This window comes from Strongylocentrotus purpuratus, unplaced genomic scaffold (genome assembly GCF_000002235.5).
Source record: "Strongylocentrotus purpuratus isolate Spur 01 unplaced genomic scaffold, Spur_5.0 spur5_scaffold_20, whole genome shotgun sequence".
NCBI lineage: Eukaryota > Metazoa > Echinodermata > Echinoidea > Camarodonta > Strongylocentrotidae > Strongylocentrotus > Strongylocentrotus purpuratus.
In genome coordinates, this window is record NW_022145606.1 from 10,311,934 (window position 1) to 10,339,059 (window position 27,126).

A 27,126-nucleotide genomic window follows, 5' to 3' on the forward strand; every position below is an offset into this window, starting at 1 on the left:
AACCCCCCCCCCCCCCACCACTGCTGATGCGCGCCGGATATAAATATTAATGGAATATATAAAAAAACAGTGACAAAAATTCAGTCATACTATTTACTTGATGGAAAGAACATGCAACCACCCAGATTTGTTGTAAAGTTGGTGCGTATTCGTATTAAAAAAATTGTAATCATCATTAGTTGTTTACAGACGCGTAAGTCTGGGCCGACTTATAACGTCACGAACTCACGATCCGAAAGATTGACTCAGCTCAGCTTCGAACCGGGGTCCGCCTGAGCATGACGATTGTAGGCGAGTCCATCTCCTTATCGATATCATCAAGGGCGTTTAATGCATAATTGCCTTTGTCCTGTGCGCTTGAGGATTTTAAAAATCATTTTCTTTGCCCCTTACAAGTTAAGGTTAGTCCTAGATTAATTTAAAAGAGAATATTTGTTTCTCCATATCATTCTCATGATGAAGGTTAGATCAGAATCTAGAATTTTAAAATGTTATTATTTAGATTAATCTGTACGACAACAGTGAAACCTATTTAATAATATTTATAATTTAATCCGCACATATCAAGGCTAGCAATTCAAACACGTTAAATCGTACGATCGGTCAGCCTTTTTTTCCTTCGACCGGCGAGAAATAGATTATAGACTCTAGGCCTACAAAATGAGTTCTTACGTGCCACCCACCGTCGTAATTAATATATTTGCAGTTATTGGTGTTATTGCAGCTTTGAACAAAATTCTGAGGGTATTGTGGTCTATTTTGAAGAATGTGAAGACGTTTATTTTGGCGAGACCGCTTGGCCTAGCGACGGACCCCAAACGGCATGGAAAATGGGCGGGTGAGTACCGGCGGCGCGGGGACCTGGGTCTGGGACACAAATATCGGCATAAAAAGGCAACACTGCACTGTACATCACTCTACAGCATAGACAGAAATAATCGTCTGTTTTGGGTCATTTCTTAATAAAACTGACATTTGTTGACATTCCCCAATACAGACAGTACAACAGAGATCTCGTACCGTGGGGGTAGGCCTAATCGAGGGCACAGCGGAACATCTCTTCGACTTCGTTCCTGACATTTCTCCCCCGATTTTCTTTATTTAGATCTAACTTGTTAGATCTAGTCTAGATCTAGACTTCTAGATCTAATTTTCTAATTTCTAAATCAGATGTAAAATAGGTATAGAGTAGTGTAGGTATAGTTCTAAGTAGTGTTTTCCTACTGTATTGCTTGAAACAAAGTAGACACATTACCACCAAGTCACACCAAGGTCTATGGAACAATACATGCATTCACGCGTGACACAGTGTGAGAGTGTCTACTTTATTTCAAGCAAAACTGTATTTACACTACATATTTTTGATTGAAATCTTATACAAATATGAAATTTTTAAACTTACTTAGTCTATACAAATGTCCCATTTTCGTCTCAGAACTGTGAAACCGTACGTTCATGCACTCGAACATAGGGCTATAGGATCTATGACCCGGCGGCCGATATATTTCCGGGTCAACCTACCAAAACATAGCCAATGGCCAATCAGAGCACTCGTTTCGTGGGTCAAGCCGGGCTGACTTGTACGTAGCTATGGTAGCTATTGGACGTTCGCAAAGAAAAGAATTATTATTCATCAACTAAAACCAAGATGTCTGACAACGACTACAAGACTTTCTCGGATTAGACTCTAGTCTAATCATTAATTTTGGAGCTGAATAAGCAAACTATCGTAAGTCAACGTATATATTTAAGTTTTCGTTATTGTATAGATAACGGAGGCTGTAGAATGGCAGCACAATTAGATTTGATAAAGACGTAAAAAGAGAAAAACCTCAGAGTATTTGGTTCATCTCTGTTCGGTCACTCTACCCTCACGGTCCCCATAGGCCGTACTTCAGTCTCTATAATCGGAGGTCTAGTGTAGCCAGACGTAGTCTCAGTGGAACAACCGACGATTAGAGAGACTGAAGTTTTCGGTCTATCTACAGCACTGCCACTGTAAAGCCTGCTGTATTATTACGATACTTTCAAATGGGTTTAACAATTTAATAAACAATTTAATGAATCAATGATGATAACAAATAAGACACAAAAGAAACTCACAAGTTTTGTACTTGAAAATTTCCTAAGTTGGAGCCTAGAGTCTGCTTAGTCTTCAGTCTTAGATCTAGTACTTTAAGTTTTACTACATGTAGTTTTACCGATAGGGCCAACCTTCTTCAGCCATGTTCTGCCATTTTCTAATTTTATTACGTTCTTTCAAAATGAAGGGAGACCTTAATATACATGGCATTTGTTTATCGTTGCGATCGGTTGTTGACACAACTGCTTAGTTCCCTCCTGATATTGATAAAATCTAAAAGCGTGCATTGCGGAAACTTTATAGTTAAAAGCAGTTGCGCAATATCCGACGGTTGACTATCTATCTATCTAGCATTTTCTTATTTTGCTTTTTTTGTCTTCCATATACAGTTGTGACTGGAGCCACTGATGGAATTGGAAAAGCTTATGCTGAACAGGTAAATTATAGACAGACAGTCTCTCTGGTTTGCTGAGTTTTTAACGTTTGTCTAGTTTTGAGCCTCTTCCAGTCCTATTCTTGACAAGCATTTCACATTCCATTGTTCAGCAGAGCTATAAATTTTGACTCAGACCCCCAACAAATATTCATGTACCTGGGGGGTGTTTCACAAAGATCTTAAGTTGAACTTGTCTCTAAGTTTGACCTAACAATTATGGAAAGCCGTTAGCATCTTTAAAAATACTTTGTAAAAATTATTTTATAAGGCATAAAATGTTGACTCAAATCATTTTATGTTCTTGATGTGGAATTTATAGAATGTCTAAAATACATAGAATTTTTGCTTCGGAACATATTTTTTTTATGGCTACAAAAGGCTCTCCATAAGTCCAACTTTATAGAGTTCAACTTAGGATCCTTGTGATTTGTGAAACACCCCCCCCCCCCCAGATTTGTTCAAAAAGAAAGGACTTAAAGCTCTGCATATATATGATGTCCATTTTGTTGCATGACCACACGAGTTTGAAAAACGATATTGAGCTTTGAAGTGCTTAAATTGGCAACACGTTAGGAGGGTCAACATCTTTATTATTTTATCAAAATTGGCAATTTTCCAACTTTTCAACAAAACATCTACATGTAACCATGAATGGCCTTTTCAGAGACATTTATTATTGAATAGAACAATGTAGCGTTATAAAGCAGGCCTGGTAATTACCCGATTTGAATCTTTTTCATGTTATATATCATATATTAGCTTGCAGCCAAGGGTCTTAATATCTATCTGCTGAGCCGCTCTCCAGACAAACTCAAGGATGTTGCAACACAGATTGGTAAGGCAATGAGAGGTTGATGATGTTGGTGATGATTGTGGTGATGATGATGGTGATGATGGTGGTGGTGATGTTGGCGATGATGGTGGTGGTGGTGGTGCTGGTGGTGATAGTGACTAATGCATACATGCCAACTGTTTAGATTAAAGAGGAACATTCCTCTTTTTGGGAGAAGATAATTATCATTTTAATGCAGGTGTTCCTCTTCCTGTACAAATTTGTCTGTAGTATTGAATAGGAGAGTTAGGATTGTTCCTCTTTTTTTTAAAAATAGCATAATTTGTACAGATTTCTGATTTTCAAATGTTGGCATGTATGCTAATGATGTTGATGATGATGGTGATGATGATGATGTTGATTGTGGTAGTGATGGTGGTGGTGGTGGTGATGATAGTGACTGATGGTGTTGCTGTTGATGGTGGTGAAGATGATGATTATGATAATGGTGAAGATGAATGACGACGATGATGATGATGACGATGATGATGATGATGAATGATGACTATAAAGATGACGATAATGATGGTGACAAATGATGTTGCTGCTGATGGTGGTGAAGATGTTGATGATGATGGTGATGACGATGATGAAAACGATCCTCCCGTTACTGATGCTGCTCAAAATACTCATCACATCCTCATCTCATCTCATCTATCCCTCAGAGCAAAGATACAAGGTGGAGACGAAGACGTTCGCTGTTGATTTCACCGGAGGAGGGGACATCTATCCATCGATCGGAGATCAGCTGACCGGACTGGACATTGGAGTCCTGGTAAACAACGTTGGCATGTCGTACAGTTTCCCCCAGTACTTCTGTGAGCTAGCCGATGCAGAGAAGGTAAAGATTTGGGACTTATTTCACGTTTTATCTTTTTTTCAATAACAAATGACAAAAATCAGCGACAAATCTACTGATAACCAATCAGAAGTAAGGATTTCAGTAGCTTATAACAAAAACTGTCATTTGTCACCGATGACAAGTTTTGTGAAACGCCCCCCCCCCCCCCACCAGGTTTTCGATGACAAGTTTCCAATTAAAATGACAAAAATCAGTAAAAAATCTGTCGATAACCAATCAGAAGCAAGGATTTCAGTAGCTTATAACAAAAACTGCCATTTGTCACTGATGACAAGTTTTATGAAACGCCCCCCCACCGAGTACCCATTTCACAAAGCCTTTTTTCAATGAAATTTATGACAAAATCAGTGACAAATCTGTCCATAACCAATCAGAAGTAAGGATTTCAGTAGCTATAAACTGTCATTTGTCACTGATGACAAGTTTTCAATGACAAATGTCAAAAATCAGTGAAAAATCTGTCGATGACCAATCGGAAGCATGGATTTCGGTAGCTTATAACAAAAACTGTAATTTGTCACTGATGACAAGTTTTGTGAAATGCCCCCCACCAAGGACCCGTTTCACAAAGCCTTTTTTCAATGACAAATCACAAAAATCAGTTAAAAAAAATCTGTTGATAACCAATCACAAGCAAGAATTTCAGTAGCTTGTAACGCAAACTGTCATTTGTCACTGATGACAAGTTTTGTGAAATGCCCATTTGATCTGATTTATTTTTGTTTGATCCTTAAAGAGGTTCATCTGATTGGTAGTTTCACAATAAAAAAGGTTGTGTTACCTGTGAGATTTTTGCCTACTGTTGCTGCAGGCATCATCAGACCGACGTTTTGTCGCCCCTAGATGGGATAGTACGAAATGTTTTTCTATTGGCTTTGATCTAACACTTTAATATCAGAGAATTAATATGTCTTGCCTCTTTCCAAAGTTTCCTTAAAGGGATCCGATAACTTTGTCTCAGATTTTGAAACTAAATCCTGGATTTAGCTCATGCTGCAATGATAATTGTTCACCTTTAGGTCAGTCACGAACCCCATGACTTTTACAAGCCGATCGCCCGTCTGATTATCAAGATATTTATGATTGGAATTGCAAATTTTGAAAACCGTTTGCCAAACATTTTTCATGATAACACTGCAGTCTATTAGGCAAAACGAGTATGGTAAAACCGGTCACTCAAAGATTTTTACTTTTTTGAGGCCCTTCTTGATCACTTTGAAGCGCGATTTTTTTTAGGGCTTCAATATTACACAATATCACAGACACTGATAACAGGTAGGGCCGTGCATCTCAGATTTAACATTGTTAAACGATGCCTTTAAAACATACTTCTTCTCTGTAACTAATTGTGATTTACATATTTTTATGAATCTATAAAAAGTCTTTCATGCTTATATTCGCATTGAGTAATTTTGTAAGTTGAGGTATTTCAAGATAGGACATTACCAGCTCCATATCCTAATGATGTGCTTCTAACTCTGTGTGATGACATTATGATTTTCCAACAATTATACATTTTGCGCTCCGGATGTCTCTATTCCTGCCACTACAATCTAATTTAAGACGCTTAATTTTTAAAATTTATTTTCTCTTCACAGTTTCTGCCAAACATCATCAACATCAACTGCCTATCTGTCGTAATGGTATGATAAAGTTCCTTTGTTTTAATTTTTCCTGTATTGACCTGTATATATAGCAGTTGGGAATTTTCTAAATGTCTTAAAAGAATCAGCTTTTCCTCCTCAAGTTGGCAACAGTTATTTGTATTTCCACTCTTTCATAGTGAAAGAATAATAAAATCTGTCGTAATGGTATGATGAAGTTCCTTTGTTATTTTTTTCTCCAATATCAACCAATAGCCATACAGTTTTTTCTACAGGTATTAAATGAATCGGCTTTTACTCCTCAAATTGGCAACAGTTATTTTTCTTTTCCACTCTTTCATAGTAAAAAATAAAAATTGTATTAAATGATAGAGTGTGAATATGAAAATTACAACAAATTAATAAGAAATTGTAATTTTGTAGACAGAAATAAAAATTTCACATGCGTTGCCGATTTAGAGACTTCAATCATAATTGTTTGGATAACATCTGCTTCTTCTTCTTCTTTTTCTTCTTCATTTCGTTGTTGTTCTACAAACCTGATCAATTTCAATTTAATCTTTAATTGATGATAACCTATTCTTTGAATTTCATATAAATATCTTGTTTTTCTTTCAATTCAGATGACCAACCTTGTTTTACCTGGGATGGTTGAAAGGTAAGAGCAGACAATAAAGAACAAATATGGTGATGATGGTGGTGGTAATTAATAATCATAAAAATAATAATAATGATAGTAATAATGTTTATTTGTTGTTGGAGCCATCCAGTTTTCCGCATCAAATGAGTGTGGCTTATACAATGTTATACAGGGTTGCTTGGATAAGGTACGACGCAAAAATATGCTCATTTGACCAGGAAGTGTTAATGGTAATATAAAGATTTGGTATGGGTCATGAATTTGGTTCAAATGAACATATTGGAAGCTTATGCGATCCTATAATATTCAGTGATCGTTGTCGCAGTTGAAATCTAATCCAAAGTGATGACATTGTAAATAATAAAGTCTTTATTTTGTATAGCTCCCTCTCAAGGTCAAGATATTAATTTAGCTTTAAAACAATGTTCCTTGACTAAAATCGACCAATTTGCTATGAAATTTTCATGGTCGCAGCTACCATTGAATGGCCATATAAGCTATTTGAAATTTATCAAAATTTAGCAGGAACACCGGTAAATTCTTATATTCAATTTTTCTCATAAGCAGAAGTGTTTTAGGAGCTAATTTGTCTAGTGCTTATAATACATCCTCAGGGGCATCCAAATATATCAACATTTTAAAGAATCGCTATCTGGCCATTTTCAAAATTTCCCAAAACTTTGTATTACCTTTAATTACAATCCTCGCAATAGATCTTACGTTACGAGTTGTGAACCAATCACAATTTCTATCTGTAAGAGCTATATCATAAATATTTGTTTAAATTAAATTATATTATTTTTTCAATTTCTCATGCAGGAAGAGGGGTATTATCATCAATGTATCATCGGCATCCGGCATGAACCCGAGCCCCATGCTTACGGTCTACTCTGCTACAAAGGTACTGGGCCGCTATTTAATAAAGCATTTAATTAAAATACAAAAAAAACTCTACCCAAAATTTAATTGACATTCACCTTTTATGTATTATTGTATTGGTTGTTTGTTAGTTAGTTGTTGCTACTGCTAGATAGTAAACAAAACTTTAGGGCTTGCCCTACCTAAGGCGTAAAAAAAAAAGAAAGTTGTATTGCCCTTTGCGACTTTGTGACCCAAAACTTTTGAAATCTACAGTCGGCTTAAAAAAAAAATTAAAAAAAACGTTTTTTTTAGAGAAAAAAAATATGAAAGCATTCAAAACTGAGAAAAATTAGCCCAAAGACTGAGAAAAAAAGAAGAAAAAAATGTTTAACAAAAAGATTTTTGTCCGACCGGCCCATTTTTTGGCACCTAAAGGGCAAAACAACATCTTTTTTTGTAGGCCTAATAACATGGAATGTTTGCAATTTGCATTCTTCTTTTCTCAAGATAGATACACTTGGTGAATTTAAGAGCTTTTTGATATTTTTTCATAACACGGTCTTTGCTAAAGTTTGATCATATAATATATAGCAAGGTAAATCGCTGAGAAAAAGCCACGGTGGTTATTTGTAATTGAATGGTAAATGCGCCAACATAGGACTTTGCGTATTAAAGATATAGACCAGTTTTGGAAACGCCCCCCCCCCCCTTTAAAAAAATGAAATGGAAGATCTTATTACCAATAATGTGAAAGAATACGTTTTGATTAATACTTGAGGATACAAAATTTTGACGGGAAACCGCCTACTAATTGAGATATTTGGTAAATTATTACATCTATCTGGACTGGATAGATATCGTGCATGTGTCACGTAGTCCTTGTAGTGTTTGTAACTGTACCAGGACTGGGCCAAATTTCTTATCATTTTGATGATTCCAGAACCAGAGATGCCAACTGTTCTGTTTTTGCCATATTTGTTCCGTTTTTTCGCTATGAATACGGCAGTACGTTTTTTGTATGTTTTGTTACATGTTTTTTTTTTTTTTTTTTTAGTGACGTTTTTCTTAATATCTGATCATGGGCTTTGTGTCGTAAGTGTATTATGCACCTACATCTTCAATCGATGCACGCAGCATGGTGATTGGGCCCCAAACTCCGCACATTGCGAACAACCCACGTGTAATGTATGCACGTCGCGCTCCTATCCGGGTACGTAAACGTGGTACTGCCGGGGTTTTTAAGCTGCTCGATTGGGCGATATGTTAAGTTGAAAGGTTTTTTCAAAAATACTGTTTTTTGCTCTTAAGAATACTTTTTTTTGTTGAAGAAGGTTGGCATCTCTGTAGAACCCTGCAGTACCCACCAATACTTGTATACTAGATGATTTGTGTCGTAAGTGTATTATGCACTTACATCTTCAATCGATGCATGCAGGATGGTGATTGGGCCCCAAACTGCGCACATTGCGAACAACCCACGTGTAATGTATGGACGTCGTGCTCCTATCCGGGTACGTAAACGTGGTACTGCCGGGGTTTTTAAGCTGCTCGGTTGGGCAATATGTTAAGTTGAGAGATTTTTTCAAAAATACTGTTTTTTGCTCTTAAGAATACTTTTTTTTGTTGAAGAAGGTTGGCATCTCTGTAGAACCCTGCAGTACCCACCAATACTTGTATACTAGATGATTTGTGTCGTAAGTGTATTATGCACTTACATCTTCAATCGATGCATGCAGGATGGTGATTGGGCCCCAAACTGCGCACATTGCGAACAACCCACGTGTAATGTATGGACGTCGTGCTCCTATCCGGGTACGTAAACGTGGTACTGCCGGGGTTTTTAAGCTGCTCGGTTGGGCAATATGTTAAGTTGAGAGATTTTTTCAAAAATACTGTTTTTTGCTCTTAAGAATACTTTTTTTTGTTGAAGAAGGTTGGCATCTCTGCAGAACCCTGCAGTACCCACCAATACTTATACGTTAGATGATCAACCTTTTCTGATCGATTCCACATCGTTTCTTTCACAATGCAATCGCATGACCAGAACTGGTCTTTACCTTTAACTGAGATCTTTGTTATCAGATCAGAAATGTGAAGCATTTTACACTTTACGTCATCATAATTAAACCGTCACTGTTTTGCTGCGTCATATCTGAACAAGCGTTTAAAGGTAAAGACCAGTTTTGGAAACGCCCCAATTTCAAAAAATTAAATGGAAGCTCTTTTTACCAATCATGTGAAAGAATATGTTTTGAATAATACATGATGATAAAAATGTTGACAGGGAAACCGCCTACCAATTGATATATTTTGTAAATTAGTGTATCTCTTGCCTGTTGAGAGATACAAATGCAGGTGTCGCGCATGTGTGTGTAGTCCCATATACATCTTTCTGTGTACAGTAATTCTAGCTTTATGAAGACTTGGCCAAATTTCTTATCATTTTAATGACTCCAGAACCTTGCAATATACACCAATACTTATATGCTAGATGATCAACCTTTTCTGCTCAATTTCACAATGTTTCTTTCACAATGAAATCGCATGACCATAACTGGTCTTTAGCTTTAAAGTGGGACTGCACTACTTATAGCTACTTGCACCCTCTATATAGCCAACAATGCCCAAACGGTACCCGGTGATCCACCATGAACCCCTTTTTCTTATGTTTCAGAGCTGATTTGATGAGACAACCACCTGCCAGTGACCATGCAGGGAGGTCTAATCCCTCCTGGCCAAACTATTGCAGATTATAGGCTTTAAAGGGATAGTTGAGTTCTGTTTTCAGACCACAAATGCCTTCAAAGTGCATGGTTATTGCTCTTATTCTTATCTATGACATTTATAGTGCCCTTTTAGAACCTAAAATTGCTATGAAGGTAATTTTAGACCCCAAAATGTTTGAAATTTAGCCAAGACGATCATACCAATTCAGCTCCAATTTAAAAAAAACACGGTGACCGTTAATTAATTAGTTAATTTAAAATAAACTTCTAATATAAGCAACACGAAAACGCCAACATCGGCATTGGCTGAAATACGACGTAAAAGGCGTTATTTTGTTTTTTCAACGGTTTTTGCAAATTTTTCAAAATTTCTAATATTTGTGGTGTTACACAAGTATTAGAAATTGTTATATTTCAGCCGTCTCTGAACTGATTTTGATCAAACAAAGATGATTTTGTCATTTAAATATTATGTTCTTTGAAATTTGACACTCAGTTTTTCATTATCTCACAAAAAAATATATTTTGTGTAGCGCCCTCTGCAACAGAACTCAACTATCCCTGTAAGGAGGTACTTTATAATGTCATGTGAATAATCAGTATGGTTTCTCTTCTCATCATAGGTCTTTGTGGATTTCTTCTCGCGAGGGTTAGATGTTGAATACCGCTCCAAGGGAATACAAGTACAGGTAAGGAAATGTCTTTTCTTCTTAAAGGTACCATGTCCCGTTTGCAGGCCCCCCAAAATGAAAAGATTAAATTCCACTGGCATTTGAAAGATAATACTAATTTAGAACCTCCCTCAAAACGATAGGGCTTGAAAATACTTTTTGAAAATGGCTTTTAGTGAGAAAATAATGACCATTATACAAGAAGTGGGTTATTGATATGTAGACAAATGCTCATGTACCCCTTTACAGCTCGTTTTATGTACCGTATGTTATTACCAAAGAAAAAAAAAAAGTCGGTCAGTCACTCAATAGTGTCGGACAGTGAAGTCTAGCAAGTAAACAGGTTTCCTTGCATAATTTGAATACTAGGACACTACTAATGTTGAAATTTCACAGATAGGACATACATGACATATTTATAATTCCTGCAAAGTTGTACAGAATTTGATGTTGGCTGCAAAAGGGAGATAGTATCTTTAAAGAGAACGTCGAATTCTGGGAAAGGGGAAAAACATTTTGTGAGCTTTTTCATTATTTATTTTTCTTTTAAAGGTACTATGTCCCTTTTGCAGCCAACCTCAAATGCTGTAGAACTTTGCAGGAATTATGAATATGTCATGTATGTCCTATCTGTGAAATTTAAACGTTAGCAGTGTCCTCATATTCAAATTATGCAAGGAAAACCGTTTACTTGCTAGACTTCACTGTCAGACACTATTGAGTGACTGACTGGCTTTTTTTCTTGCTTTGGTAATAACATATATGAAAAGAGTTGTAAAGGGTACATGAGCATTCGTCTACATCAATAACCCACTTCTTGTGATGGCCAAGATTAAACTGATTGAATCTTTGCGCAGCATAAAACGTATGACCATTCGGTACAATTGTCTGAAAATCAAGACTATTACTTTTGGGCTCTATAGCCCTAAAGTCGATTTGACAACTAATAGTCATTATTTTCCCACTTGAAGACATTTTCAAGCCCCACCTTTTTTAGGGAAGTTCTAAATTAGTATTATCTTTCAAATGCAGTTGGAATTTAACTTTTTCATTTTTTTGGCCTGCAAATGGGACATAGTCCCTTTAAAGGTACCATGTCCTGTTTGCAGGCCCCCAAAGTGAAAAGATTAAATTCCACTGGCATTTGAAAGATAATACTAATTTAGAACCTCCCTCAAAACGATAGGGCTTGAAAATACTTTTTGAAAATGGCTTTTAGTGAGAAAATAATGACCATTATACAAGAAGTGGGTTATTGATATGTAGACAAATGCTCATGTACCCCTTTACAGCTCGTTTTATGTACCGTATGTTATTACCAAAGAAAAAAAAAAAGTCGGTCAGTCACTCAATAGTGTCGGATAGTGAAGTCTAGCAAGTAAACGGGTTTCCTTGCATAATTTGAATACTAGGACACTACTAATGTTGTAATTTCACAGATAGGACATACATGACATATTTATAATTCCTGCAAAGTTCTACAGAATTTGATGTTGGCTGCAAAAGGGAGATAGTATCTTTAAAGAGAACGTCGAGTTCTGGGAAAGGGGAAAAACATTTTGTGAGCTTTTTCATTCTTTATTTTTCTTTTAAACAAAGGAGAAGATACAATAGCCCAGGATAATTCCATTTTACTGGAAAATGCAGGGCATTAAAAGTACATATATAACATCAACAGGACAAAAATTAACTAATTTTACAACATAGTGAAGACTGAGGAGTTATGGATATTCCTAGCTATAGATGGAATAAGAGGAGCTAAATATTGAATTTTCATTTGATATATCAACTTAATAAATACGAAGCATACATAATGAGTATTACAAGAGTTTACAGTTCACAAGTCACAGCTCATAAAGTAATTCAATATCTACCGAAAACTAGTAAATACAAAGCAACCTTAATATAAATGACAACTCACCAGTTACATGGTTCCAAAGTAAATCCAATAAAATCCTAAAATTAACCTTAAGTAAAATGCAGAATGGAGGCAGAAAATGCAGGTTTGCAAAGGCTACATGGCCATGCCATGCCTCCATTTTGAAAAAAAAAAATATGTTATTAACGTGTGGAAGAGTATCATAGAAAAATATCCCCTGCAAAGGATTGCTCTTCAAATGCCCTCATATTCCAAATATATGGCAATTAACAGGTAATAGTTGTGGACCAAACTTTCATATCACACGTTTTTTGTCAATGTAGTCCCATATACAGATGAAAATAAGAATAACTGAGGAGGAAAAAATGATCTTTATTATTATTATTATTATTTTATTTGGCAAATCAAGTCACATAATACAACAATATAACAAACATGAATTGAGATTAAAAAATCTATAGAAAGCATATATAAATATTGCAATAGCAGGTGCATCCAGTCGAGCTGCCCAGGTATGGAAAAAGTTAACCAAATAACTGTGATCCGCAGACCTTCCTCCCCACACCCGACTAGATGCACCTGATATTGGTTAAAATAAAGCTTTAAAAAGAAAAGATAGATGAGAAGAAAATGGAGGAAAAAGGGAGAAAGAAGAAGGAAAAAGAAAACAAACAAAAAAGAAAAGAAAGAGAAAAAAAAAAAAAAAGAGAAAAAAGAAAGTAAAAAAACATTGCATGACAATTTAAAAAAAATCTGTTTAGACCTTTGAAGTAGAGGTGTTGTAGTTGAGTGGTTTAAAAACTTGACCGGAGATGCAAAGGTTGGGGGTTCATTCTCCAGCACAGCACTTGCGTTACTACCAAGCTCGCCGAGCTTAGATGTAAGACCATGACCCCAAATCTATCGATTGTGTTCTTCTCTAGAATAATACATGTTGTTCCATGTTTTCTTATACATAGTCGGTAATGCCGTTCTGAGTCACAACCAAACTCAGCAAGCTCAGACGCGAAACCATATCCCTGAATCTACCATCACTGTTCTTCCCTAGAAATGATACATGTTGTTCAATGTTTTTATTTCACATAGTCTGTAATGCCGTTCTAAGTCACAACCAAACTCAGCAAGCTCAGATGCGAGACCATGACCCTGAATCTACCAACACTGTTCTTTCCTAGAAATAATACATGTTGTTCCATGTTTTCTTATTCATAGTCGGTAATGCCGTTCTACGTAACAACCAAACTCAGCAAGTACAGATGTAAGACAATAACCCTAAATCTACCGATTGTGTTCTTCCTAGAAATAATACATGTTGTTCAATGTGTTCTTTTTCATAGTCTGTAATGCCGTTCTACGTAACAACTAAACTCAGCAAGCTCAGACGCGAGACCATGACCATCCCGAGCCCCACGTCCTACGTGAAGACCGCCCTCGCGACATTGGGGTCAGGAAATCGCACCAATGGCTGCCTAATGCACAACCTTCAGGTGTGTATAAGTCTCTGTTTTTGAGTGGGTATCTTTGCCTCTGATTCTAAATAAAATCCTGGATTTAGCTCATGCTGCAATCATCATTATTAACCTTTAGGTCAGTCAGGAATCCCAGGACTTTTACAAGCCAATCGCCTGTCTGAATATCAAGATATTTATGATTGGAATTAAAAATGTCAAAAACTGTTTGACAAACGGTTTTGAACAGTTTGTTATAATACTAGTCTATTGGGGAAAATGAGTATGGAAAAACCGTTCGCCCAAAGATTTTTACTTTTTTGAAGCACTTCATGATCATTTTGAAGCGCAAATTTTTAGGGCTTCAATATTACACCATATCACAGACACTAATAACACACTAATAACACGTTGGGCCGTGCATCTCAGTTTTACCATTGTTAAACGATGCCTTTAAAGCGAAAGAATTCTCTTTAAAAGATCCTTCTTCCATGATCAAATGCCAATTTCAGTATAGATCGATATAGCCTTTCATTTCATAGATGGTTTTCTCCCTGTTTTTGTGCATCCATTTCCCCACTATGCCCCCTCCTCTTTCCCCAATCTCTCTCCTCCCTCGTCTCAATATCCTCCCTTCCGACTCTCTCTTTTCTTTATCTCACTCTCCCTCCCTCTCTCTCACACTTTCCCACACTCTCCCTCCCTCTCTCACTCCCCCTCAATCTGTTTTCAATCACTCTCCCTCTCTCTCCATCCATCTCCCTCTCATTCTCTCTCCTCCACCCCCTCTCTTTCTCTCTCCCCTCCATCCCCCTCTCTTTCTCTCTCCCCTCCACCCCCCCCTCTATTTAACTCACTCTCCCCTCCCTCACTCCCCCTCTCAATCTGTCCTCCCTCACTCCCCCTCTTTCTCTCGAAATCCCTCTCTCTATTTTCTCTATCTTCTCTATCTCACTCTCCCTCCCTCACTCCTCCCTCTATCCTCAATCTCTTTCTCTCTCTAATCCGCCCTCCACCACTCCCCCTCCGAATCTTTCTTCCTCTGTCACTCACCCTCTCTTTTTCTCAAACTCCCTCTCTATCTCACTATCCCTCCCTCACTTTCCATCCATGCTCCTCTCTTTCGATCCCTCCTCTCAATCTTTCTTCCTCAAGCACTCCCCCTCTCTTTAACTCACTCTTTATTTTCTCTCTCTATCTCCCTCTCTCTCTTTATCCTCCCCCTCTTTCCCCTCAACCCCCCTCTCTTTCTCTCTCCCCTCAACCCCCCTCTCAATTTTTCTTCCTCAATCACACACTCTCTACTTTCTCTATCTCACTCCTCCCTCCATCCCCCATCTATCCCCCTCCCTCACTCCCCCCTCTCAACCTTTCCTCCTCCTTCACCCTCCCTCTCTGTTTCTCTCTCACCCTACAGGGTTGGGTTGTTGGATCTGTGCCAGACTGGCTATTGGACAGCGTTCAGATGTCCATCCACAGCGCCATCCGGAAGGTCAGCCTCAAGAAACTAGCAGAGAAGAAAACCAAATGATCGCTACCAAACTTAAAGAGAAGGTTGAGTTCTGGGAAGAGGTGAAACATAATTTGTGCGTTATCATTGTTATTAAGAAAGTGTGAAAGAACAACGGATGAAAAATGTTCTAAGTACGGCATGTAACAGCATAAAAATTGGGATAGATTTTTATGCCACATGTTCATGTAGTCCCATATACATCTTTCTGTGTACAGTGCTTGTAACTTTACAGAGACTGGACCATATTTCTTATCATTTTTGATGATTCCAGAACCTTGCAATACACACCAATACTGATATGCTAGATGATCGACCTTTTCTTATCGATTCCACACTATTTCTTTCACGATGCAATCGCATGACCAGAACTCAATGTTATCTTTAACTCCTTTCAACAAAACAATCATTTCTCTTAAATGACAATGGTACGATAATATGATAACATTTTTCATAATAATGGGCAATGCAGAGGGTCGAAAAATGTTGTGCCAAATTAGAGAAAAACTAGTGATTTTTAATACTATATTTCTTAACAATTTGTTTAAAAAAATTACAACCAAAAAAATTACCAAATCAATGTTTCTCTCATATTCTAACTTGTTCATAATAATGGACTGTGCACAGGCTAAAAAAAAAATCTAATCAATGAAATTATTAGTGATTGTACTATTGTATAAATATAATTAAACTCTTCCAATAAAACAATGTTATTTTCCAAGTGAATAAGGTACTATTCTAACATTTTCTTTAACAATGAACTTTAAGAAATAAATAGTGACAATGCTATCATTCTGTCAGTGAATAGATCCTAGGAGTTTCTAGGAAATATGAAATCATGAAATTAAATAGTTGAAGTTATGTTAAATTAAATCTGTTGATCGTAAGGCGATTCAATTTTGTTGAATAAACGGTTAACTCTGTATAACTAGGAGTTGCACAAAGCAAATTTTCATTGAGTCAAATAATACTTTGGGAGACGCAACTATGCATAATGTGTTGATTTTCGGCTAATGAAGTCGGAACTATTTTTGCGGTCCCAACAGATTCAACTCATGCAGACTTTACATACGTGGTTTAGTTTTGTTTTGACTAATCATAATTTGCTTTAGACATTGTTAAAGAACTGACTTTATCTAATATTATTTAATTTAATTTCTAATTTGTCTGATTTCTGTACATCTTGTAACTCATGCCGTTTTGTGATTTGGGAATAAAATTTTCAAAAATGTAGTGCCGTTTGTTTGTGTGTCATTATTGTAATGTTATACAATTTTGATTTCTTTAAGGGGCGCGGTATACAAATATACAATGATACTCGAGGATCTAGCTAAAAGCAAATGGATATATTGAAGTTTACATGGTGGAGGTATTGGATGAATGAAAAATAATGACAGGAGCGATGAGCAATTAAAGTGAACCAATCACCAAAATATGTATTTTGTTGCAAGGGGTTCCATGTCGCTATACTGTATTCAAAATATGAGCTTGGAATATTTCTTCTACAAAAAGAAATTGCAGTTTGAATACGCTCGCATTCGTAATAGCAGTTATTGTTCATGCCCATTGTACTATGCCGAGGGCTTCCCACGTGCTATTGATCGCACCATCAGATTATCTCAAAATAAACTTGGCACTGAGGGGATTTGTGGCTTGGCACAATGGGGATTAGCCCTGTGGCTCTGGGATGTATTCATTATGGCAGGATAAGAGTTAAACACGACCTGATGAGCAGACTGGTTAGCGCACATGTACAGATTCGCACAGAATAGGGAGCACACGGAATCCAAGTCGGACTTTGATTGGGACTAGCCTGTTTTAGCCTTTGGCAGAGGACAGGGTCTTCTTGTAATACTGTGCTTGGGTATTTTTTTAAAAAGAAATGAATGTTTTTGTTAGGTTTTTTTACTGAATGATCAAAAATTGCTGGGAAAAAAAAATTGAATTTGATACCTTTAGTGAGCTGTAACTTGAATTTAAACATTTTTTTCCTTCGTATTTTACAAATTAAAACTGCAGTCATACTTGTCTATTAAGGCCATCCAAGGTAAACAGAGAAAGTGGCCGCTATAGACGAGTGGCCTTTAAAGAGAGCGTAGCCACTAAGACAAGTCCGACTGTAGTTTAAAAGATTAAAAACTGAAATGTAAAAAAATGAAAATTGTATTATTGAGAAAAAAAAAAATCAGTATCATTTTTTAATTGTGTGATTGAAAATTGCGTAGTGACTTGAATTAAAAAGAGATAATTCAAGTACTTGAGGTATTTCAAAAAGTTTGAATAATAGAAATAAATAAATCACTGTTTATTATTTCCTTATTAATAAAACATAATTCACACCTCTTGTAAATTGATGTGTTTTTCATAATTCAAAATTGAAGGTAGACTGGTTGAGTGAAGGGCCATTGTTGAATACTTCTAGACGTAAGCCCTAATTTTTTCACGTACTTAAACATTTGCAAATCTTGGTAAGGTATGAATAATTTAGTCGTTATTCGTTAATTATATTTAATGCGATAAATTTCACCTGTAATTAAGTCCCTGTTCACTCTCCAAGTACTGTGAATTTAATAGAAAGGAAAACAAGCATGGAAGTGCACATGTTATTGAAAGCTCTCTATTAAATACCATGATAATTTTGAGCAATTGCCTATTTTTGCCCCAATATAATTCCCATTTCTGAAGCAAAATGCATGAAGAGCTCCTGTTTATTAAAGTAATAATTAATTATTTAATACACCTGTTAAAGATATTATGTCCAAATGGACGACCTAAAATAGATAACCTTACCACCCCCCCCAACGAAACGTAATGTCGAACGGTCAAATTTGCAAATTTTTGGAAAAAAAAAAAAAAAATGTCCTCTTACCCTCACCCCTCACCCCGCTTATTCAGCGGATATTACTAGCAAAAATAGATATTACCAGCGATGACCTGATGACCAAGTCATCCTTCGGGGTATTACATACAAGCAATAATCCACAGACTCTAGCCCGGTCTTTGTATATACACATAAATTGTTGGGTTAAAGAGTCCAGTAAATACCACCTCTTCTTGTTTCTGAGTAGGTGAAACGAAGTACTCCGGTGTACGCAGTAAGCCGGTGCTGCGGTGCCTGAACTGCCAAGACTGTCCAACCTGACCGGTAAACGACCGCAACGGCGTTGACTTCCGGACTTGATACGAGTACTTTGCCTGAGTGAGCGTGTCGACTAAGAGCACATGTCCATTGATGTGTGCATAGGGTTATGGCTACGAGCCCAGCTCGTCCCTAAAAGAATTAAATCAAAACAAAAAAGTCAACCATCTACCAAAATAAACATGATAGCTATAACGATATAAATCCTAACAATTTACAACAATCAATTACAATCTGTAGAGATTGGCTTCACTGACATAAACCAATTAAATAGGCAACATTTATAAACGACTGAGTACGGTATCTTTCACCTGGAAAATATAAACTCACACATATGTCTTTACATGTAGTTATATATATAACTTTTCAGTACAATGCAATTGTAAGCAAACGAACTAATCAAGGTTAAAGACAAACTTGAGTTCTGGTAAAAAAAGACAATGAATTCTCACAGAATCTAACGAAACTTACACTGAATGTTCAAGATTACAAATAAATGTCAAGTGCCAAACAAATTTGGAAGAAAATGTATACTGGCTGAGTAATGAGCATAGAAAGACAAGGAAATCAGGGTAGTACTAGCCCCGACACCATACATCTTTATGTGTAAGTGATTGTTACTTTACCAAGACTCTGCCAAATTTATGATGATTTTGATGACTCCAGAACCTTGCATTACACACCATTACTTACATGCTTTCTGATCCATTCCACACCTTTTCTTTCACAACGCAATCGCATTACCAGAACTCAAGTTTATCTTCAACTCTTCCTTATTCAAGATAAAACAAAAATCCATTTTCCCATAGGTCTAGTACAAAGAAAATGGCTTTTTCTTATGAAATATATGAAATAATCTTCCTTCCAGATAATTACAAATAAGGCAACGCATTTATTTCTGTAACTTACAGTTCAGATGTCCGAACAATGAGTAAAGATGAGGCGAGGGCTGATGAGGTTTCTACCATGTACGGCCTGTACGTGCTGCCTTGCCTGGTCCCATACTATAAGGAAAGTCTGCTATGCCAGCAGCCGCATGCATGTAGCCTGTGGCTGTAACATTCACCGTCGCGGCCAACACCCCTCATTCACTCCAAGATCAGACCAAGTTTAAGAAAGGTCTGATCCTCTCGAGATAAACTGCCCTAAATTTCCAACCCACTTTGGCTCTCTAAATAGTAACCTCCTTAACATTCTTCATATTCCTCTAATGCCAAAACTGTCCGTCAAAATTTCTTTTACTTAATCCTCTATACAAAACTTTCCTATTAACATTCTCCTCATCCTTTCCACACACACAGACAAAGACAGACACCTGCTCTACTAGAGAACCCCAGTTAGTTGACCTAGGCCTAGTTACTGCCTAAATTGCCGCCAAACAACATCCATTCAGCTAGCCCCTGTCTATGATTCTCTGCCTATACAACTCGACAGGGTCAGGAGAGTTTAGAATGAAAGAAATTCCAATCACATTGTGACACTCCTGTTTATTAAAGTAATAATTAATTATTTAATACACCTGTTAAAGATACTATGTCCCTTTTGCAGCCAACATCAATTCTGCTGAACTTTGCAGGAATTATGAATATGTCATGTATGTCCTATCTGTGAAATTTAAACGTTAGCAGTGTCCTAATATTCAAATTATGCAAGGAAACCCGTTTACTTGCTAGACTTCACTGTCGGACACTATTGAGTGAGTGACTGACTTTTTTTCTTCTTTGGTAATAAACATACATAAGATGAGCTGAAAAGGGTACATGAGCATTTGTCTACATCAATAACCCACTTCTTGTAATGGACAAAATTAAACTGATTGAATCTTTGCGCAGCACAAAACGTACAACCATTCAGTACTTACTGTCTTGGTAGCACTTCGATTTGACAACTAATAATCTTTTTTTTTAGGTAAGTTCTCAATTAATATTTTCTTTCAAATGCTTTTGGAATTTAACCTTTCCATATTTTTGGCCTGCAAATGGGACATAGTACCTTTACTTCTCTGTGATGTTGTGACGAGCACAAAAAGGACACGTGTTGACTCAATCTATAAAAAGTATAAAAAGTATAAAAAGCTTTATTGCATTAATTTATTGCCAAGTAGTTTTGCCAGGTTGCCATTTAACGTCCTGCCCAAGGACATAAGTGCCGCCAAAGCACAAAAAAATGAGAGGGGGGGGGGGGGGGGGGGGGGGGGGGAGAGGAGCACTTTTACATGACTCTGGAATTGCTTCATCAGTCTGTCATATCATCAAAGTTTTTGTCAGTTAGCTAGGATTAAATCATCCGCTTCGTCTATGAAATCTGCCAAATCTTCACGCTGCGATCGCCTCAGTGCCTTCTTAAATTTTTCCTTTGTAGCCTTGACACCATTGGTTTTTCGCCATTGTAGTAACATCTGGAAGATACATTCCTGCAGTAGAGAAACAACAAAAAAATGAACATTTTAAAAATAGACTTTTGTCTATGTACAATGTCAGCAGATAGGCCTTTGACTGCGCGCAGTCGAAAATGATGCCTCCGCCATAAAGCAATTTTTAATATTCAAGTTTGATTGTAATCCAACTGTCGGTTTTAATGATAATGCACTCACAAGCTATTTATAGGCATACATAATGAGCCCCATGACCTTATGACCCTAAAATCTAATCAGTTCATTGGCTCTGCAAGATACATATACATGTCTGAGTTTGATAGTAATCTGTCTATTGGTTCTTATGATAAAGCGATCACAAGCTATATGTGCATACATGTACATAATGAGCCCTCTGGCCTTTGACCTAGTGACTCCAAAATCTAATCAGTTCATTGGCTCTGCAAGATACATACATGATCTGAGTTTGGTAAGAATCCATCAACCGGTTCTTGAGATAATGCGATCACAAGCTATTTTTGCATACATAATGAGCCCTGTGACCTTTGACCTTCAACCTTGTGAGCCCAAAATCTAATCAGTTCATTGGCTCTGTAAAATACATACCGTACATGAACCAAGTTTGGCAGGAATCTATTGACCGTTACTTGAGATAACGCGATCACATATTGCTCCGATTGTCTCATTTTCGCTCGCGTGAACATTGCCAGCACAAACCACTGACCTCTACCTCCTGAACGGATCATCGCCCATTCCCATTCACTATACGTTACGTACTAAAAGGCTGTATTGTCTGACCGTTCATGAATATTCATGTTTTTGCTAAACTCGGCAAAATGTTTGCTTTTACTAAATGGAAAAATTACGGTGGGGGGGTTGGATGAAATGGACATAATGAAATAGGCAGAAGTGATCTATGATAATTCATGCGTTTTATGTTTCGTGTGCTCGACCTATAATCTTCAAATCGCTTGGTAAACTGAGTCCAAAGTTAGACTTGTTTCACATGTGTATTATAGGCAATGACGAGCTTGCAACCTATTTTGAAAAATTACGGTGGGTGAACTTTCAAAAGTCAATGAGACATGAGCAGGGCTCAAATTAATTTTTTGCCCACGGGGGCTCTTCCAAAAAAAAAAGAGCCCCCGTGAGCCTTCTCACGGGGGCGCTTTTAGTGCTGACGGGGGCTCTTATTTTAATACAAATTTCCATTGAATTGGTACCCATGAAACTCCTTGGTATTTTATCATTACCATTTATTTATGTCGGTATTTTTCCTCTTAGAAATTTACTTGTTACATAGCTGTTATTGACTTTTATCCCCATGAGGACATTTTCTCCATTTCTTCCCGTTCTGCACATAATTTCCTCCTCATTATTCGGAGCAACCTTATTTACATTCTTTCTTTACTTTTAGTCTTTACTATATCCTTCCAAAACATAGGGGCGGATCAAGCTTTTTGCTAAGGTGGTGGGGTACCCCAAATACGATGTAGAGCATCGTCAACGAGCCGCGTAGCGGCGATGCGATTTTTGTTGTTGCTATTTTGAACCCCCGTTAGTGATGTTTTCCTGGCATCTACTGACATCTACTAATACTGTGTAAGTCTGGACACATGATAGCATTTTTATGTGCGCATCACATTTTTCCTTGGCAGCCCAAGGGGGAGGGGGGGGGGGGATTAAACCTCCTAAACCGCCTAGATCCGCCCCTGCAACATCTTATGCCTTTTTCTTCTTCTCAATATTGATTTACTGGTCGGGTTACATTATTTGCTGGTCTTTAAGAATCACCAGATTTCAGAGGATTCAAACTTTCACAACGAAAAACTTCTCCATGTTTCAGTCCTTGGGCGATTGTCGATCTTCAGCTCCAGCAGATACTGGGCGTCAGCGTGCACACCGGTACTACCAGCGCAGTATAGCCACTGTGCTGACGGCCGCACCGCGAGCTTCCGTTGTTTGTATCGGAAATACTCGTAGAGATGGTAGAGAAAGCGCCATCTAAGTTCCATTTCATTGGTTTAAGGTTTGAAAATTAATACTCAATATTGTGTTAAAGTTATATCAGAAAAGATAATCTTAATTTTATAATTCCACGGGGGCGATTTTTAATTTTGCAATCGCCCCCGTGAGCAACCTGACGGGGGCGATTATGGAGCTCACGGGGGCGAATCGCCCACCGCCCCCGTGTATTTTGAGCGCTGGACATGAGGGCTCAAATGAAAGAGCTAGTGATAACGTACGTCGGGGTGGATGTGCTTTTCGTTTAAACAAAAAATGAATTTTTAACGATTTTTTTAAAAAACGTCCATAGGCTAACATGTTAGGCTGCTGACGCTGACCATGCTCTGACGGTAGGGGGCGTCGTGAAATGAGACTAAACGGAGCTATATGTGAGCTATTTTTGCATACATTATGAGGCCTGTGACCTTTGACCTTCAACCTTGTAAACCCAAAATCTAATCAGTTCATTGGCTCTGTAAGATACATACATGATCCAAGTTTGGAGGGAATACATCAATTGGTTCTTGAGATAATGCGATCACGAGAACGGGACGTATGTACAGACGGATGTACGGACGGACGGACAACCAGAAAACATATTATGCCTCCGCATACTTTGTAGCGGAGGCATAAAAAGCCTTCCAGGGGTTGTTCTTTGCTACAAGTACATGAAACTGTAAAATCATACTCCAGAAACCAGAAAATGAGAAATGGGTATGTTCGAGATTCTCCCTTGCAAATACAAATGCCCTTTGAAAATACTTTCAAGAATATTAATTTGCAGTTTTCTATGTTCAGTGCATATTTTCATATATTTTGTATCCCTTCCATTTTTTATTGATTACAAACTCAACTAGAATAACAGTAGAAATAAAGATAGAATGAGGAAAAAAAAACAGAATAAAAAGATAAATAAAGAAAATAGAAATGAAATGCAGCACATTACAGGGATACATAAAGCCAATTCAACTGAAAGGTATTACATGTCAAAACTCCATTTACGAAAATGTATAATTTTACTATAATATTCTTTTTTGTCACTTGGCATTTGATTTTTTTGTTAAGCTCAAAAGCCTCAAAAATCGGGGGTTTTACTCTGAAATTTACAATGTAAATAGAGTAATGTGTATTTCAATGTAAGATATTATAAATGTATTGTCTTGATAACCAAACGTTTTACAACAAGTAGAGGTACCTTTTTTTGTTTTGTTCTTTGAGAGTTAATATGAAAGTACACATGAAAGTTAACAATACAGTCAAAATATTTTCAGTAACCTACTCCAAAACTTCATGAAAAAGTTGAAGTACCTTAACGACTCGATATTCTTCCTGCATAACCTCAATCTGAGAGTTGCCAAAGCCTAAATAAGTTCCAACCGTCCTCCACTCGCCACCAAGCTTGATGGAAACGTCCCTTAGCTTGATCTCCGTAATCTCATCGCTGGTTTGCTGGGGTATTCGCATGGGTACTGTGTCTGGTTGTTGAGGGGGATTGGCGACGGCTCGTATCTTGGGGCGGGAGGGGCAGGGTGCTGATGATGGTTCACTGGCTCCAGGCGTATTGGTCTCATGCCCTGCAGGAGTTTGGGAACATTGGGTTCGTTTTCTTGGGCGGGAGAGGTATGGTGCTGATGATGGTTGAAAGGGCTCCGGCAGGGATATAGGTCTTATGTCCTGCATCAGTGTTGGGGCCCCACCTTCGACTGCAACGAGAAGGGAATCAAGATCACTGGCCGGTATATTCATGAGTGTATTATTCCAGCTCTAAATGGATATGTTTAATTTAAAGATGAAGTTGAGTTCTGGTCATGCGATTGCATGGTGAAGGAAACGGTGTGGAATCGACCAGAAAAGGTTGATCATCTAGCATATAAGAATTTGTGTGTATTGCAAGGTTCTGGAATCATCAAAATGATAAGAAATTTGGCCAAGTCTTGGTAAAGTTCTAACACTGTACACAGAAAGATGTATATGGGACTACATGAACACGTGGCGTAAAAATCCTACCCTGGAGTTTTACGATGTTACATGACATATTTAGAATATGAAGGCATTTGAAGAGCCATGCTTTTCAGGGAACATGTCTTATCTGATGTTCTTCCTCACTTGCATAATATAAGAATGATAACGCTCACAAATTATTTTTCACCTCTTCCCAGAACTCAACCTTCTCTTTAAAGGGCCACTCTGACCAAAACGGGCTAGAAAATGAAGAAGAAAAAAGCCATGTAGAATAATTTTTGACAAAGATTTAGAACATGACAATGATTTTTCTTAGAAATCATCAATAATTCTGGAATCTAGCTTTCAGGGGTTTTTCAATTTGAAAGTCTGGTTTCTTTGATTGTTAATTAACCCCTATCCTGAGTATTTACAAGCAAAAGATTTTAGTTATCAGAATCGGGTCATATCCCCTTTTGAATGGTTTGACATGCCTATACATTTATATACACTAAACTCATTATAATTTGAGAAATAATAGCTTTGCAATTATGTTCATTCTCTATGGGATGTCGTCTGCTTGGGCAGTGTTGGTCCATATTAGTGACGTCATTAAAACATCATTATTTTTCTGGCGAATCTCTCGTACATCCCAGCAGCTATGGAGGTGGTTGTATTGGTATTTTATAAATCACCCGATATGTAGTTGACCTAAAACTTGTACGATGGCCATCTGTTAGCTTACCGGTTTCTAGTGATACTTTAGTTGACATATTTGATCTTCTTTGAATTTCACCTTTAAGTCTGACCACAACGTTGAAGGCACGTAGCCACAGGGGAGGGGGGGGGGGGGGGGGCACGTGGGCGCAATTTTTTTCCAAGATCGGTTGAACTTTTTCAACGTGCCTGCAACGTGCCTGCAACGCTGCAGGCATGTTTTGATATGCTCTGATAAGGGACCTTTGGTCCTATTAGATCCACAAGGATTTTGACGCCCTCTATCAGCTGAGTCGCTTTACACTGATCAATGCTTTCCACAGTTTGCACTTCTCATTTAATGAATGAATCAAATAGTGACAGGAGAGCCTTTTGCCCATGCGCAGTTAAATACTACGTCAGTGGTGCCCCGGATGTAAATATAAGTTTACGTCCGGTTCATGTACGCTAATCTGTAAAAAAATGCTATTGAAATCAGTGATTTTTTTGATTTCTTACAATTTTTGGTTGGTGTGTAGCATATACTCATCGTTTAAGCAAGGGAAGTCACCACAAGAGCTTACAAAATAGTTTCAAAATTGTTTTGTTCTCCTATTCCCGTTGATTTTTGTGTGAAACCAACGACATTGTGATGATCACAAATCTTTCGTTTGCCAAATACAACTGTTCGTTTATTGTTGTGTTTGCATGCGTTTTTTTATAGGCATTGGAAGAATTGCTTTTTTTTTCTTTGGTGCTCAGAAAATCTGTGGTAATTATGCGTGATTTCTTTGCATCATGACCACTATTGCCGTGCCTTTGTCTGCTCAAACTAGCACATGTACATGTAGTCCCGTAGACATTGGCGGGTGCATGTTCTTTTCAATTTATAGTTTGGTCTTGTTAATCCGAGAGACTGCTATTTTTTCTTCCCTCAGATTTTAACTTGATGTACTAGATATGTGTACAGGGTTATTTGAGAATCTAGGAATCAGGATAAACTAGATAGAAATTGTATTCCATTCCAGGTTCACAAAATATCGTCACCGTGATTACAAGATATTTTTCACATGTATGACCCTTTTATCTTTTACCTCATGACCCTAAAATCTAATCATCTAATCCAAAAGTAATTCAACCCTAACAAAATTCAAATATTCATGTAAACAGTTATTGTTTAAACGCATGATGTGCACTGAGTAGATTTTTCTGTACAATGTTCTGCCTGCGGTGTGTGTTGGTGTGTCCGTGTGCATGTTATTTTAATTTGCTTGTTTGTTTATTTTTGTACAGGGCCCCATTCTCACAAGCTTTGCTTATCTTGGGGTCTTTCCGATTTTGCTGTTCATTTGTTATGTACTGTTTACTTTGAATTTTAATGGAAATTAAATTAATGAATTGAATTGAATTAAGACTA

The 27,126-nt window shown here is 37.4% G+C and overlaps 2 protein-coding genes across 2 annotated transcripts; one reads left to right on the forward strand and one right to left on the reverse strand.

The window, feature by feature from the left end:
- Positions 1-589: 589 nt before the first annotated feature.
- Positions 590-17,422, forward strand: LOC593779 (very-long-chain 3-oxoacyl-CoA reductase-B). The gene is made up of 10 exons (XM_030992729.1): positions 590-838; positions 2,473-2,519; positions 3,279-3,354; positions 4,017-4,192; positions 5,812-5,856; positions 6,441-6,475; positions 7,277-7,358; positions 10,668-10,733; positions 13,932-14,081; positions 15,460-17,422. The coding sequence occupies exons 1-10, from the start codon at positions 661-663 to the stop codon at positions 15,571-15,573; spliced, it is 969 nt and encodes a 322-aa protein (XP_030848589.1). The 5' UTR covers positions 590-660; the 3' UTR covers positions 15,574-17,422.
- Positions 17,423-20,741: 3,319 nt separating this feature from the next.
- LOC115927212 lies at positions 20,742-24,879 on the reverse strand. Its single transcript, XM_030992730.1, has 2 exons — positions 24,381-24,879; positions 20,742-21,104 (listed from the first exon to the last, which is right to left on the reverse strand). Exons 1-2 carry the CDS (start codon positions 24,816-24,818, stop codon positions 20,955-20,957), a joined length of 588 nt encoding a protein of 195 aa, XP_030848590.1. The 5' UTR covers positions 24,819-24,879; the 3' UTR covers positions 20,742-20,954.
- Positions 24,880-27,126: the final 2,247 nt, after the last annotated feature.